The 14,765-nt window shown below is 36.4% G+C and overlaps 1 protein-coding gene across 1 annotated transcript; it reads right to left on the bottom strand.

Moving 5' to 3' along the window:
* Positions 1–960: 960 nt before the first annotated feature.
* LOC105032021 (vacuolar protein sorting-associated protein 2 homolog 2) lies at positions 961–7,310 on the bottom strand. The gene is made up of 11 exons (XM_010906341.4): positions 7,070–7,310; positions 6,675–6,719; positions 5,962–5,996; positions 5,822–5,872; positions 5,497–5,601; positions 5,273–5,344; positions 5,057–5,128; positions 2,798–2,878; positions 2,601–2,636; positions 2,357–2,418; positions 961–1,405 (listed from the first exon to the last, which is right to left on the bottom strand). Exons 1-11 carry the CDS (start codon positions 7,101–7,103, stop codon positions 1,333–1,335), a joined length of 666 nt encoding a protein of 221 aa, XP_010904643.1. The 5' UTR covers positions 7,104–7,310; the 3' UTR covers positions 961–1,332.
* Between the last annotated feature and the right edge of the window lie 7,455 nt (positions 7,311–14,765).

Here is a 14,765-nt window from a genome sequence, read left to right as displayed (position 1 = left end):
AAATTACACATGGTGAGCCTCTTTATATTTTATTTTATTTTATTTTATTTTTATTTAAATTCGGTTCTCCTGGATGCATGCCAAGTTGGAGCAATGAAAGATGTCATAATATGATATTCTGATAGCTATTTTCACATCCATATTCATCTATCTTCCTTTTGAGATAAGAGAAACTATTGTTTGAAAACAAGCAAAACTGCTGATATCTTAGCAGTTTAGCATCAAGCCTGAGCATATACCATGAGCACATTCAGGTTGGTTTTACATCCCATAGGAATGCTGCTTGATATATCCAATTCAAGCCATTGAATCTGCTGATTGGAAAATAAAATTCCGATTTATCTGACGTCAGTTCCCTACAGTCTTTTTTTTTTTTGAATGTTAATCAACCCAAGGCAATCTGACTAACAACTTTGATATTTCATTGCTTGAAGAACTCCAGATCTTCATCCGTGGTCACTAGCAGACATGAAAATGTTTTGTTCTCCCTTCAAGGACCAAAAGCAAATTCCATGTCTAAATTTTCTTAAGAAATTACAAGGCGACCCCTCTTACAAGGATAACTGCAGTACATATGTGGGGAATGAATAAAATAACTCCACACATTAGCTAAGTATAATTGATGGATATCGCTTCTAGTCATCAGGTAACATGCTTTCTGGTTCCAGGCAACCAAGTAATTCCACAGAGTCATGCAAGTGCACTTTCAATAAGCTTATTTGGGAAACAAATCGGTCCGGTAAGATAGGCCTTCAAGAACCAAGTAAGCTTTTCTAGGGGAACTGCGGATTATCAACATAAGTAGTTTTTACATGGTCCTGGTGCATGCCAATGTACAAAACCTGAAACCCCAAAACCCAACCCAAAACCATAAAACCCTAATCCCTAAACCTGAAACTCAAAAAGCAAAACCCTAAGCCCTAAATCTATGCATTTTATAAACATGTAAAAGCAGCAAGATTGGGTACATATAACTGCATTCACGGCTCCACATACACCTCTTACCAGTTCAAAGTTCCAACTCTATTAACAGAGACTAGGAGGATAAGAGGATTCATATAAGAGGATTCATGTCCTTGGTTCACATACTCTACGAATAACTAGAAAAATAGATATTGCTGGAACTTTCATGAACAATAATAGGAAGCCTTTAGTCATCAATAACGATTGGAAGAGACTAGGAAGGATAAGAGGGTTCATGTGTTTGGTACAAATATAGGATTAACTAAAAAGAACAGATAATGCTGGAGATTCTATCGACAATGTGGGATGCCTTTCTTAGTAATTGATTTTATTTACACACAAAAGAGCATATGTTCACTTTTAGCCTGATCAGATGCGCCGCAGGGATGCCAACCTCTTCTCCAAATCATCAACTTCAGGGTTTGCTGGAGTTGTGTCAGTTCTGCAAACATAACAAACATGCAAGAACCTCAGAATATAGATGAAAATTGAGAACGAGTACAAGGAAATAGACTGTAGCTTACAATCAGTAATTTCACATTCATCTGTCTCTCTGAGACACAATTCATGTTATAACACTAATGCGAACATCATCCCTGGCCGCACCTCCAGCGGCCGCACCGCCGGCCCCCCCCCTCCCCCTCCCCCTCCCACACCCAAAAAAGCTACAATCTCTTGTTCTCCTTAAACTTGAGTTCTTTTGCTGCCAAAATTAAAATTACTTTGTTTACAGCATAATGCATGAAACAACTTCACTACAGCAGCAGAAGGAAAGATATCTGAAGGCATCCTTGACCTCTACATACTTAACAGTTCTCCATAACCAAATGATTTGTAGAATACATATGTGATCTCTTAGTGCCCAATAACTGAAGGCATTTTTGGCTTCTAGATACTCAACAGCAGTTCTCCATAAAGATATGATGTGCAGAGGACAACTGTAATCTCTTAGTGAACCATAGAGCTTGAGCAGCTTCCACTGCTCATTACTTTATTTTGGACAGGGACACGGATAAAAACCATTTCAGCTAATAAGACATTTTCTACTTGATGATTTCAATTTCTTGTAAAGCAGTACTATGCTCATTGGATTGAACAAGATACGTCTCAAGTCTCAAGAAAATATGGTAGAGATTTGATTCCCTTGCATGAGGTATCCTACAGAATGGGCGATCACCTTGCATTGACTTCCAGATATTTAAATTTGAACCCAGAATAACCAACTCTCATAGTTAGCGATCCCAAATTATAACCAAAGAGAAACTAATCTATATCATCTTCTTGCTTGTCCTGAACTCATTGAAATATTACTGTCTTGCTTAGAGTGAGAATGAATCATATAATTGCATAAACACCATTTAGTGGACAGTAAAAAGAAACATGTATTTTGTACCTTGTGGCATTGTCTACTTTCTTATTGTTCACCGCAATCCGGCCTTTAGGAGCTGAAGATAACTGTGAAAAGTCAAGAAAAGAGGAGATTAGATCAGCATCAAGCTTATACATATTGATGAATCAATTAAACACTTATATATTGTTTGAAACTGCATCCTGATTAAACTCTCTCTCTCTCTCTCTCAAAAAAAAAAAAAAAAAAAAAAAACAGAGAGATAGAGAGATAGAGAGAGAGAGATTACCTGTGAGGCAACATCAACACCAATTTCATCAAGCACCTGAAAAGGAACATCAAGTGAAAATGAGATTGTCAATTCAGCTTCGCAATACAAATTGACAAGGAAACTGAAATGAAAAGGGATTTACTTTCAACTGCTCTAAAATAACAAGTTCCATGATGAATCCTAGTCTAATTGCAAAACTGCAGCAGTTAGTCTACCTGATTAGTGAGTTCTTCTGTTTCCTCCTCTGCCTCATCTTTATCCAAAGTTTCATCTATAGCCTCTGACATCATCTCAATCTGCATAGAAAAATAATATATTACTTCTTGAAAGAAAAATTTTATGGGTAATTAATGCAGCTTCTCTGAAAACCAATATGACATTGATGACTTGATCAAAATTTATTGGTCTTCAATCTTTTGATTTTCAGACATTTATGGTCACAACCAAGTCCTCCAAGGACAACTACAGCCTCCAAAGAGCAAGTTGTTTCATCACTAGGTCTGTTATCATGGGCATCAAGTTACGAGTCTGCCTCCAATAGAATTCATCAAAATGTGTTTAAAGATGGTGATGGGGTTAAAATACACAGCCTAGTAATGGTACGCGAAATTCAAATTATGGTTGCCTTCTCAGAAGAAACTTTATGATCAGTAGTTTGAAGCAAATCCAATGCAGCTTTTTGTTGAATAGCAGACTTCCAGAAAAGGTAACTATTACTGAAAAAGCTTATATGAATTGAGATGTATCTAAAAACAGTCTCCAAGATTGAAAATTCTTAGTGCAGGAGGAAAATAAATCATGCAATAGGAAGGTTAGGTAATGATGGTTTTTGTCACCTAACACTTCTCATCCTGTCTCACCAACCTTCACCAAGCTTCAAATCAACAATTATCTTTTCCAAACCATCTATGCATATTAAGAATCAAAAAAACTGTAGCAGGGCAGCATCCTATATAGCCACCAGAGTGGTGTGTGAAGAAGATAACTAAAGAAAGTCATGCAACAGATTCTCCCACCATTTTTCTCAAGAAAGAAATTATGCAGCACAGCTAGTGGATGTCAGGGCCCAAGATATTGAAAAGCATCAAACTTTTGCTGCAGATTTAGCAACTTTAAACTACATCTTTTCTGAACTAGTCTACTTTGGTCAAGATGACATTTTGAACAAGTTAGCCGTCCTTTCTTTTAGCCATGCCCTTCCATTCATCAAAAACAATCAATATTCATTTAGGAATTACCACAATTCAGGGCTTAGAGTTCTAAGTAAATGTATCACCTTGCCACGACCTGCTACTGCTACTACTTAAACAAGAACATTTGAATCTTCAGTTTAAGTGGTAAAACCATCTCATTTAAGATAAAGTAGACCTGCTTTCAAATTTGATTCATTAAATTCATGCATCACAAACTTAATGGAGAATGTTTTATAATGTCAAAACTGCATATATTCCTTCAAAATATGGTCAATATTCATTACAATTTCTATCCTGCAAGTATTTTATAAAAAAGTTTCTTGTATCCCTGTTTTCATCCTCAAGCCCTTTTCCTTTGTAATGCTAATCAGTGATGCACCCTTGCAACAGATCTTCCTTGAAGATGAAGAAAAGAAAACCCCACATCTACTTGCTCCACCAAGACCCTAGTCCTTGCAAAGGATTGGCAAATGGGACTAACACTTGGTGAAATATTCAAATAAAATCCAGTCTCAATCAAGCATCTGCAGAATTCTTATGCTTCCAAACAGTCTTTATTTTTTTAATTTTTCTAATGTCCATAATAGCAAGTCTTACTGGAAAACAATATCGATATCTATTATTTTTGGAAACACAAGTGAATTTCCAAAATCAAATAAAGTGGATATGTGAAGGCAGAAAGGGCACCATTTGTGTCTGCTATATAAGGAATATGCGAAAGATGAACCATGGGAAGTACGTGGTCTATATCGGAAAAAAGTTATGCAATATGTGAAGATAAGGAGTCAAGCAGTTCAATAATTTTATTGATGTCTGTTTTATGCAGTGCTCACCAGGAAAAAATGGTGAACCAGTTATAGATGCCTGAGAGAAAAGATAAACCAGCTACCATGGTTACAGAACATCAAATTTCATGTTTTATACTGTAAAACAATGCACGTCTGCAAGATGTTTGCTGCAGTATAATAATAAGAATAATTATGCCAATCATGCAACATTTTCAGATATTTGTTCATGTTGTGGTTATGGGTGTGTGTTTGTGTGTGTGTCTGATTTCTGTCGGCGAACAATGATTAGGGTTTAAAGTTTGACTGGTTTCATTTAACATTCACATTTAAAATTTATTATTACAGTGAACAAATCATGGAGCAAAGCAACAAAATGCACATTTCAGGGAAAAGGAAAAAGTTGAGAATTTTACAGAAAGCACTACAGTCAACTATATGAGAGTCCTCAAAGGATACATATTAAAATTTAAATCAGATAGCTAAAGAGCTCTACCGTCATGTCCATTTGGGCTGATTGCTTCTGGAATTCTTTCATTACTTTTGCCTGCTTTGCTGGTTCCATTTGCTGAAACATGCCCATAAATTTCAGTATGACAAAGAATCCCAATATGAGAAATGGTAATAAAAACTACCTCAGACTTCTACTAAATTTTTCAGGATGACACTCAATATCTGTTCAGCCAATAAAAAATTTGAGCTTTCAGCATACCTTGTTCATGGCTGCCATTGCTTTGCTTGCACCCTTCATCCCAGCAGAAATTGAAGTACTTGCATACATTGCCTAAGAAAAACAGAAAACGTAGTTTTTTTAAGAAAAACAGAAAATGTAGTTTTATTTTTATTTTTATTTTTTATTTATCTGTGTGAATCTGGAAACATTACTGCAGGCTCTGCTAATTAAACATAGCTAGTTTTAAAGTCAGGATTCTTGACCTGCGTGTGAGTTGCTACACCTCTAATTTGTGCACGTGTTCCCTGCAAATTAGTGATTTGCTGCCTCAGACGAATAAGTTGACGAGCTAAGATTCGAGTTGCAGGCTGAAGAAAATAAAGCCAAATAAGCGGTGAATGCATATCAAAATAGAAAAGTAAGACCTACTTCCAAAATCGAATCACAGAGTAGCATAGTTGTAAGAAACTTGAGTACCCAAGATACTAATCAACCTAACCATTAAACATAATAGAACATTTTGATATCGATAATAATTAAGAAAAACAAAGAAAATAAGAAATTTATGTATAAACCCAGCAGACTTGCCTCATTTCCAGTTTTTGCAGTCTTCTTTATCTCTGCAACCAGCTTTTTCTCCTGCCATGATTCACTTCTGAGTAAGAACGCAAATTATAGTAACGTGCAAAATTATGCATACAATAAACTGTATAGGCTGGCAAATTTACCTCCATTTGCAGGGATGCAATCTCCCGTTCGATGCCTGAAGACAAAGATAATGGAATACATATCACAAGTTTCTTTACTACCAAACTTATTGAACTTTCTTCACTGATTATCATTTCAACTAGTGGTGTGGTTTCTTGTCCACAAATAATTTTGGATCCTTCATCAGATGTACATATTTTATTTTCCAGATGAAAGATACACAAGGCTTAAAAAAAAACAAGGTCAGCTAAAATTGCTTCAGATGCCTCCCCTTATATCCTATGCATGCATAACCCGATTATAACAACCATTTGCTGATGGGAATAGTGGCTGTAAAGGCATATTTTTAAATTCAATTCTGTCAGCTGGAAAAAGGTACATATTTATTCAATAAGCAGTGACATGATCCAATAACAAGGTTAATTTTCTGTTACCATCCATTATTTACTGCAATAACAGCCAATAATGGCCATTTTAACAGCCATCACTTTATCCAAGCAAACCTAATCAATTGGGCGGTTGACTATTGATGGATATCATTCTAGTTTAAACCTTGACTGAACCATGAGATGAAACGCACCAACATATGTCAGATTGAAAAGAAGATAGAACAATATCTAACTGGCTGTCATTTTTCTACTTGTATTTCAGATTAATGGAACAATGCTTGTTCTGCAAAGGAAAACTCTGCACGGAAATATTCTAAAGATACATTTAAAAACAGGATTCTAACCTCTTGTGGCGACCGACATTTCTCTTTTGCTCGTCCTAAGAGCATCTGCGAGGTAGAAAACATGATCATATTCTCATATACAGAAGAACAAAAACTAAAATATGGTGGAGAAAAGGAAAAGGACATCTGGATACCACATAATACCAGAAATGTTTGGAGTCAAAATTCAAAAATTCAAGAAAGCATACAAAAAAGAACTCCATCAACGAAATTTTTTGGAGCCAAAAAGCAATACACTACTTTTTCATCTTTTCAAGTAAAATTTTGATCTTTTTAGATCCAGAAGAATCCAATAGAATATATATAACAGAAAACAACAACTCATCACAAAGATGAAATGCTTGACGGAAAACCCAAGGGGAAAAAAAAAAAAAAAACCAAGAACGGCCACTGACCTTTGGCGGAGGTTTTCTTCCGGAAAATGTTCATGGCTCCGCCCCTCCAACGCAACAGAAGAGACCCAGAAATCGGAGAAGCGAAGAGCCCTAATTGGTGTCAGTTCTAGGGAGAGATCGATCGAGGGTCTTATGGGGGTGCGGGAGTCTAATAAGGGCAATTTGGGAGCCGCTCGCTTGCTCGCTCCGTAGAGCCCCAGAACGGGAGTGGCCCGAGTAGCCGTTACAGCTTGGACGAAATCAATTAATTACTCGCTTTCGCTTTCGAGTGGCCAGCTAGCCCTTGCGCTTTGAAACGAGAGGACATGCTCCCAGCCTACGTTTTCTTCTATTTTACTATTTTTTTTTTCTATCAAAGAAATACTTAATTTTTATTTTAAAAAATAAAAAAAGATTTATTTTATGTGCTTATTTTAGTTTGAATGATGAGTATTTAGTATATCAAGCTGAAAATATACTTTTATAACCTCTAGCTATCCCTCAAAAAAAAAAAAAAAGAAAAGAGAAAAGAAAAAAATAATGAACGGGATGGGATAATTACCATCATTCATGCTCGTTGAAAATTTGTTGGGAAGTCTCTCCAAGTCCAGAGCCAAATCTTAATTTGTTGAGTCCGGGCACAGACCATCAAATTGCTCATTTTTGTGATATGTTGCTGGTTGGATCAGAATGATTCTTTTGGTCGGCTAGTGTCTTGAGGAGGTTGGTTTCTCTAATACTAGGATTGTGAGTATCCTTTGAAAGGATAATCAATATAGTTGCTCTCTATAACAGACGTATCCAAATAATAGAGTCAAGGTTTAAGATAACAGCAATATAACTGTTGATATGATGGTTTTTGTGCTGCCCACTACATTATATCTAATATAATAGATATAATGGAAAAAGGGATAATGGTTGTTATAACATGTTATTTAGTATAATAACAGTTTGTTGTGATCTATATAACATTTGTTATTTTCATTTATCCCTCCTTTTAAATAAATATTATTTTTAAAAAAATATATCAAATTTTTCTTCAAAAATTATTAAATAGCCAAAGAAAGATTATCCATTGAAAATTGAATGAAAAAAGAGCATTGTGTTTTTTCACTTATTATTCATTATTTTCTATTAACTGATTTAACAGTGCTATTTTAATATAATAAAAAACTTTGAAATGCCACTTTTCTAAGTTAAATAAAAATTATTCTAATCATTATAATGGTCGTTAATGGTTCACTACTTTCAAATCATGTATATCTGTTATGGATAGAAAATCTCTGGTCCTTGAATCGAAGATGCTGGCAAATCTTAATCACGATTGACCCAAGGATCCACCGCTGACCCATTCATTGACCACCGCCCCATGCATTGATTGTCGACCCTTGCATCGGCCATCGATCTGTGCATCGACCGCAGACTTATGCATCGATTGTCGATTCATGCATCGACCGCCAACCCTTACTTCCTATAATCACCATGCTTTAGCCATCAATCTCTACATCGGCTGACCTCTGCTTTGATCGATAAATTTGAAAGGATTGATCAGGAGGTCTCGTATATCCTTTCAAATTATATGAATACTGGAAGCAACTGGCTATAGGCTGGATAAGGCAACCACAACCGTCAAATCCTAAGAAACCAAGCTAGAAATTTCAGAATGACACACCTGAAGAAGCCGGGATTACTTTCCACAACTCTTTCCTTTTACGGCTCTCACGTCAATCTATAAATAGAGATAATCAGGAGACCTCCAAGGTATCCAATTTCTCTCTTGTACACTCCTTCCCATCTATTCTATAAGTTTTTGATTTGAGCATCGAAGAATCTCTGTCGGAGCCAACACCAGTCAGAAACTTATTTTGTAGATCCGATCGTCATCACCTTACTGATCGCTGCCCAACTTCTGCCAATTCAGCACAAGTCAAAAATCTACAGCAATAAATTGACGCTCGAGGAAGGACGAGGTCCATTTTTTGGAAAGGAGCACAAGATCTGCAATAATGCCACCATGAAAAATATCCTCACAGCGTTCCAACACCATGGTGGATTGATCGGCCGAAAACCCGATCGAAGATCATGCCTCAGCTCTATAGTTGGAGATGCCTCCGTAGCCCCCTCAACTGACTGTGGGGGTAAACCAGGACTAGTTTAACATGTTGGTCGTCCAGGTACAAGCAGTGGCCACAGCGGTTAATGCCATGCAGCAACCATGCTTGGTGTAGGAGGTGCCCTAGCAGCAACTATCCCAGCCTCCCTCTTGGAGTCTAGAGTGGGGAAGGCAGACGTGGTTGAGTCAATCTTGGAGTCCTGATAGAGGAGATGCTCTTCCACCCCTTATTCTGATAAGGGATCTACTCTGAACTGATCTCCATTGCACCATATAGAAATCTATACGATCTATGATGTCGATATAGATCGTAAATTGTAAGAAATGAACCGACGAATTGAGGCACTGCAATATTAAGCCACGGACTGAAATGATCAAAATGGCTTTCGCATTGACTTGCATTTCAGTGATAGGATTATGCGAGAGCCACTGCTCGCCAACTTCAAGATACTGCAATTGAAGAACTATAAGGGTCAAAGGATCCGATGGATCACTTGGAGAGCTTCAAGGCTCTTATGCTCCTCCATGGAGCGAGTGATGGAATCCGATGCCAAGCCTTCTCCTCGACTCTCAAAAAGATAGCTTAGGATTGGTATTTAGGTTTGAAGTCGAGCTCTATTCACTCGTTCAATCAATTGAGTAGATTATTCGTAACTCATTCGTTAGCAGGAAGAGGCAGTGCTAGAAATTTGATTCTCTAGTGAACATCAAGCAGAGAGAAGAAAAATTTCCCCGAGCCTACATGAGTCATTTCAATATGGCCATCCTTGAAGTACATGATCTGGACTAATCGATCGCAATGACCATTTGAAAGGAGGACTTCAAAAGAATTTTTTTCTCTTCTCTCTGGAGAAAAAATACCAGAAGGACTTCGTGGAAATGCTGAATCGGGCTGAAAAATATGCTCAAGCTGAGAAGCCTTCGAGAAGCATGGGAACTTGGCTGACATTATGATCGAGGAAAAGAAGGAAGACCCCAAGCTCTCTCCAATCCAAGAGGATCCCCCAAGGAGTCAGCCATGATCCAGAACTCCACCTCGATATCGAAGATCTAGAACCCCTCCTCAGGGCCAACAACCTAAAAGCCTCCGGAGACAACGTCGCCCATCATCGAGGCATTTATCTCCACAAAGGAGGTTTAATAACTATACTCTTCTAATTACGTCCTGAACTCAAGTACTCATAGAAATCAAGGAGCAGCTGCCTAAGATGGGAAGAATACGATCTCGATTGAAGCAATATAAATGAATAAAATACTGCCTCTACCACCATGACTATGGTCATGATACTGAAGACTGCATCCAACTGCAAGATGAAATTGAAGAGTTCATCTGGTGGGATTGATTGGATCGTTTCATTCGCTGCATAAGGAGAGAATGCAAGGACCCACCAAGAGAACCTTGGTGGGAAGAGCTAGTAGAAAACCGACCTGCAGCTAATGTAATTAATGCCATTACTTAGGGGCACGGCAAATTAGTACTCAAAGAGTCTGCCAAAAGACAAAGGTTCAAAGAAGTTATCTCTTTCTCCGAGGAAGATGTGAAGAGGATCTAGTTTTTGCACAATGATGTAGTAGTTATATTTTTAAATATTACAAATTATGATATACATCGTATCTTTATAGATAATAAAAGCTCAGCCAATATTTTATTTTACGATGTATTCTTTAAAATAGATATTTCTTCATATCGGTTGGATAGACTAGACTCTCCTCTTGTAGGCTTCACTGAAGATGCCATACTGATCGAAAGGGTCATTACTTTACTAATCATGACTAGGCGGGCTCCGATAGTCTACCATCCATATCAATTTCTTGATCGTCAGAGCACTCTCAGCATGTAATGCTATCCTTGGGTGACTGAGGCTAAATGCCCTTAGAGTCATAGTATCAACCTATTGGGAGGATCCCTCACAAGTGTGGAATATAGATATCCCGCTCAAGATTGCAAACATTGGTGTAGATACCATAGGAGGAAGGAAGAAGAGAGATGTACAAAAGACAATCAAATATGTAGATCAGCTCAAGGCTTATCTCCATCGGGCATGCAAGCTTCACTATAAGAGAAAATAAATACAAAAAGAGATCACACCCTCTCAACCCTCATACATCAATCTCTTTCTCAACAAAAAACATAAAATATCCTCACAAAGCTCTCAAAACTCCCAAAAGAGACTCTCTGGTTGTCCTTAAGATCGTTAGCCACACCAACCGCTACACCTCGCCCACAAGCCGTTAGGCCCCTTAAAAAGTCCTAAAATTGACTCCTATTAGGACTCCAAGCCCTCAGACCACCTGATCACTCACGCACGCATCCGTGGCCATCCAATCGGACCCACATGCACCCATGGCCATCCGATCGCACACCCGCATGTGGACTGTGATAAAGACTGTGCATTGCACGATGGACTGCGTGAAGACCACACATGGACCGCACGGTGGACCGGTGGTAGACTATGCATCTTGATTGGGCCGCACTCGCTGCACACGCCTGCAGGCTATGCCTGCAAGCCTGCGTGCCATGCACCTGTAGGCCTCCATCATGGGCTTCTCCATCTTGGGCTTCACTGCTGTGGGTTTCACTGTTATCGATCAAATTCGAGGCACCAAAACCCAACAATCTTCACATCGACTCGACATTCGGCCTTCACATAACTTTGAGAGCTTCTGCATGATCTTGCCTCCATATCCTGGGGTATATACCTGGCTGCTCATAAATGGACAAATATGGTCACGTAGAAGATAACTTTATCACAATAACTATCAAATATATCCTTATCACTTCATCAAGGCTTATTTTTAGTCAGAGTCTAGATCAAATTAAACCAACTAAAATAAATCATGATGCATGTTAGTATCGATCACATCTGGATGAGGCTTAATCAAATAAATTCCAATAGAATATTGTATTTTGACAAAAAATATTCGCAAGTTTATAATTGCGTCAATGGTCGAACAGCCTATGATCAGACTTTTATATTCTACCATTTTGGGCTGAAACGATGGCTTGTTGAGGCATGATGTGTCCGGTGGCCACCTGATCTTTAATACTTCATTAAAAATATTACACCTTGTTTGCTACCATTTTGGCTTATTATCTAAAGTTTCTTTTAGACCTTAACGCTTTCCGTTCAGGACTACTCCCAGAGATATGGATTGGATATAAGCTTTATTACAGATATGTCGTTGTTAGCAAGTTACAAAGGGCACACCGTAACATGCTATATTTCATAGCTAAATTACTTTACAGCACAATGTGTATGTTAGCAAAAGGCAAGGACACGCAATGAAAGCAATAGATGCAAAAAAGAAGACAAGAAAGGATTTTTTATCAGGAATAATCAGAAGATGATATACATTACCTTTAAATGTTGCTTTCTTTCTTCACGATCAACCTTGTCATTGTGGTCATCACTACATATAGAATAGTGAGAAATATGGTCAACAACTTAAATTTGTTAATTGTTTCCATGGCTACTTAGGCCAGCTAGTAACTTCAGATATGTAACTAGTCAAATGTTTCTATTTAGATAAAAATTACTATGGTGGAAGGAAAACAAGCCTCTATAAGTATGCTAGAAAATTTGACATTGGAAAGATATATACTTGGGACAATTATGCAAGAAAATAACACCAGCCACTGTGACCATATTAGTCAAAGAACTTTTGCATACGTACTCTTACAAATATAACTTATCACATATACTATATGAAAATCACTACTGTGCATGCATGTCATGCATATGCATGTATATAGTTATTCTATTTTTGCAACAATGCCCCTCTTATCAGAATTATGATAGATGATATTAATAAGAAACCATTTTTAAATGTAGAATGATAATATTATCATTTTGCAGTAATACTCCATAAAAATTTAATATTTTAGTTTGGTTTCCAAGGAGCTATATATTTGCATAATTTTTTCAGAAATTTTAAAGTTGAAGGGTCATAAAGTTATTTTACACTTAATATAATTATTTTATTAGCATTGCTAATGAAAAAAAAAAGTTCAAACAGGAGGGGTATCATTGCAAAAATAAGATAATTTGATGGGTATACACATATACATACATACATACATACATATATATATATATATATATATATATATATATATATATATATGGTGATATTTCAAGTATTTAAAATAGGTGATCTCTCATAATTTCTTTAATTAAAATAATTACTTCTACCGTTATTCTAGAGGAACACAAGCATGTTGCTTTTCCATTTTATTACTTGGAATATGTTTGGTTGCAAGAAAATATGTGGAAAGAGAAAAATATATTTTCATACAAAAGAATTTGAAATATAGTAACAAAACTTTCTAAATTTGTTAGAAAATATGTTTTCTAAATAACTTTCTTTGCTATCAAATATACTCTTAGCTATTCTAGCTCTGTGAATTGGATAATAATTTTTTGGGTTATCATCTCCCACCTTGATGATCGAATATGTGTGATTGATTGCAATTCTCCTCAAAGTACTTCGAATGTGTGACAATGACCATTTTTTGGATAATATAAGTGTCATGTTTGCCCATTAAACCATGATTTTTGATAATTTTTGTTATGTCACAAATTGTTATTTGTGTGCATGCTACATGCAAGAAACTATAAAAAAAAACATTCCATAATAAGAAATAAATTAAATTGGAAAGCTATAAATGGTAGAGTATGATTGAAGGATGCAAGATAATTTTATTATGTCAAAGAAATGAAAGATATTTCTAACATGATATTTGCAATATAGTATGATTCAAGGATGCAAGGTAATGTTGTTATGTCACAGAAATGAAAGATCTTTATAACATGATTTTTGCAATGTCTTTGATTTGAATATTAGGGGAAAGGATTATCATTACAAACAGAAGGCAATAATTAATTTGCCCAATCCCTTATGATTCACAGATGTACTGATCATTATCTTCAATATTCATATATCCTTACAAGTCTATCCTTTTCTAAACAATGCCTTAAAGGAGAATGATGATTGAAGTTTGCGCACGTAGTAAAGTGGAAATCCAATATGTCTTCAATATTGTGAAAATCCAATTATTTATAGATACACTAAACTCATCATGATTACTGTTCATTGAGTAGAAGGGTTTTTGTCCCAAATAAACATGACAACAGTTTGCAATGTCTTTAATCTTTATATTATAGCAAAGTGATATATCTTGTAAAGCATAAGTCTAAGAAATGATCTATTTAAAAGAGCTTTCCCTAATGGTCACACTCACTTAGTTGAGCAAACCAAAGTATTGGGTTAGAATCTTAGCTAGTGCATCCCCAAGTACTACTGAATAATGTGGGTGAGTCTCCCTTCTTTTCTCCGAAAAAGTCTAAGAATGATCCAATACAAATGGCTTTCTCAAGAATCAATCAACAAAATTTAGTGAGATCTATGCTACTTTAATTCAACTAATTTGGTAAACTACGAGTTCAAGCATCATTTTCATTCAACATCCACTTGAAAGCTGAATGTTTTCTCCTTGTAAAATCATGTGCATCATATGTTCATAAATCAATATATACACAACTAATTAATTTATCATAGTCTAGATCAATATAGATGTATCTAGAGCAGCCAATAGATTTTTTA

This window comes from Elaeis guineensis, chromosome 6 (assembly GCF_000442705.2).
Source record: "Elaeis guineensis isolate ETL-2024a chromosome 6, EG11, whole genome shotgun sequence".
NCBI classification, from domain to species: domain Eukaryota; kingdom Viridiplantae; phylum Streptophyta; class Magnoliopsida; order Arecales; family Arecaceae; genus Elaeis; species Elaeis guineensis.
Note: the sequence above shows the minus strand (reverse complement) of the source record. Positions and strands in the feature narration are given on the sequence as shown.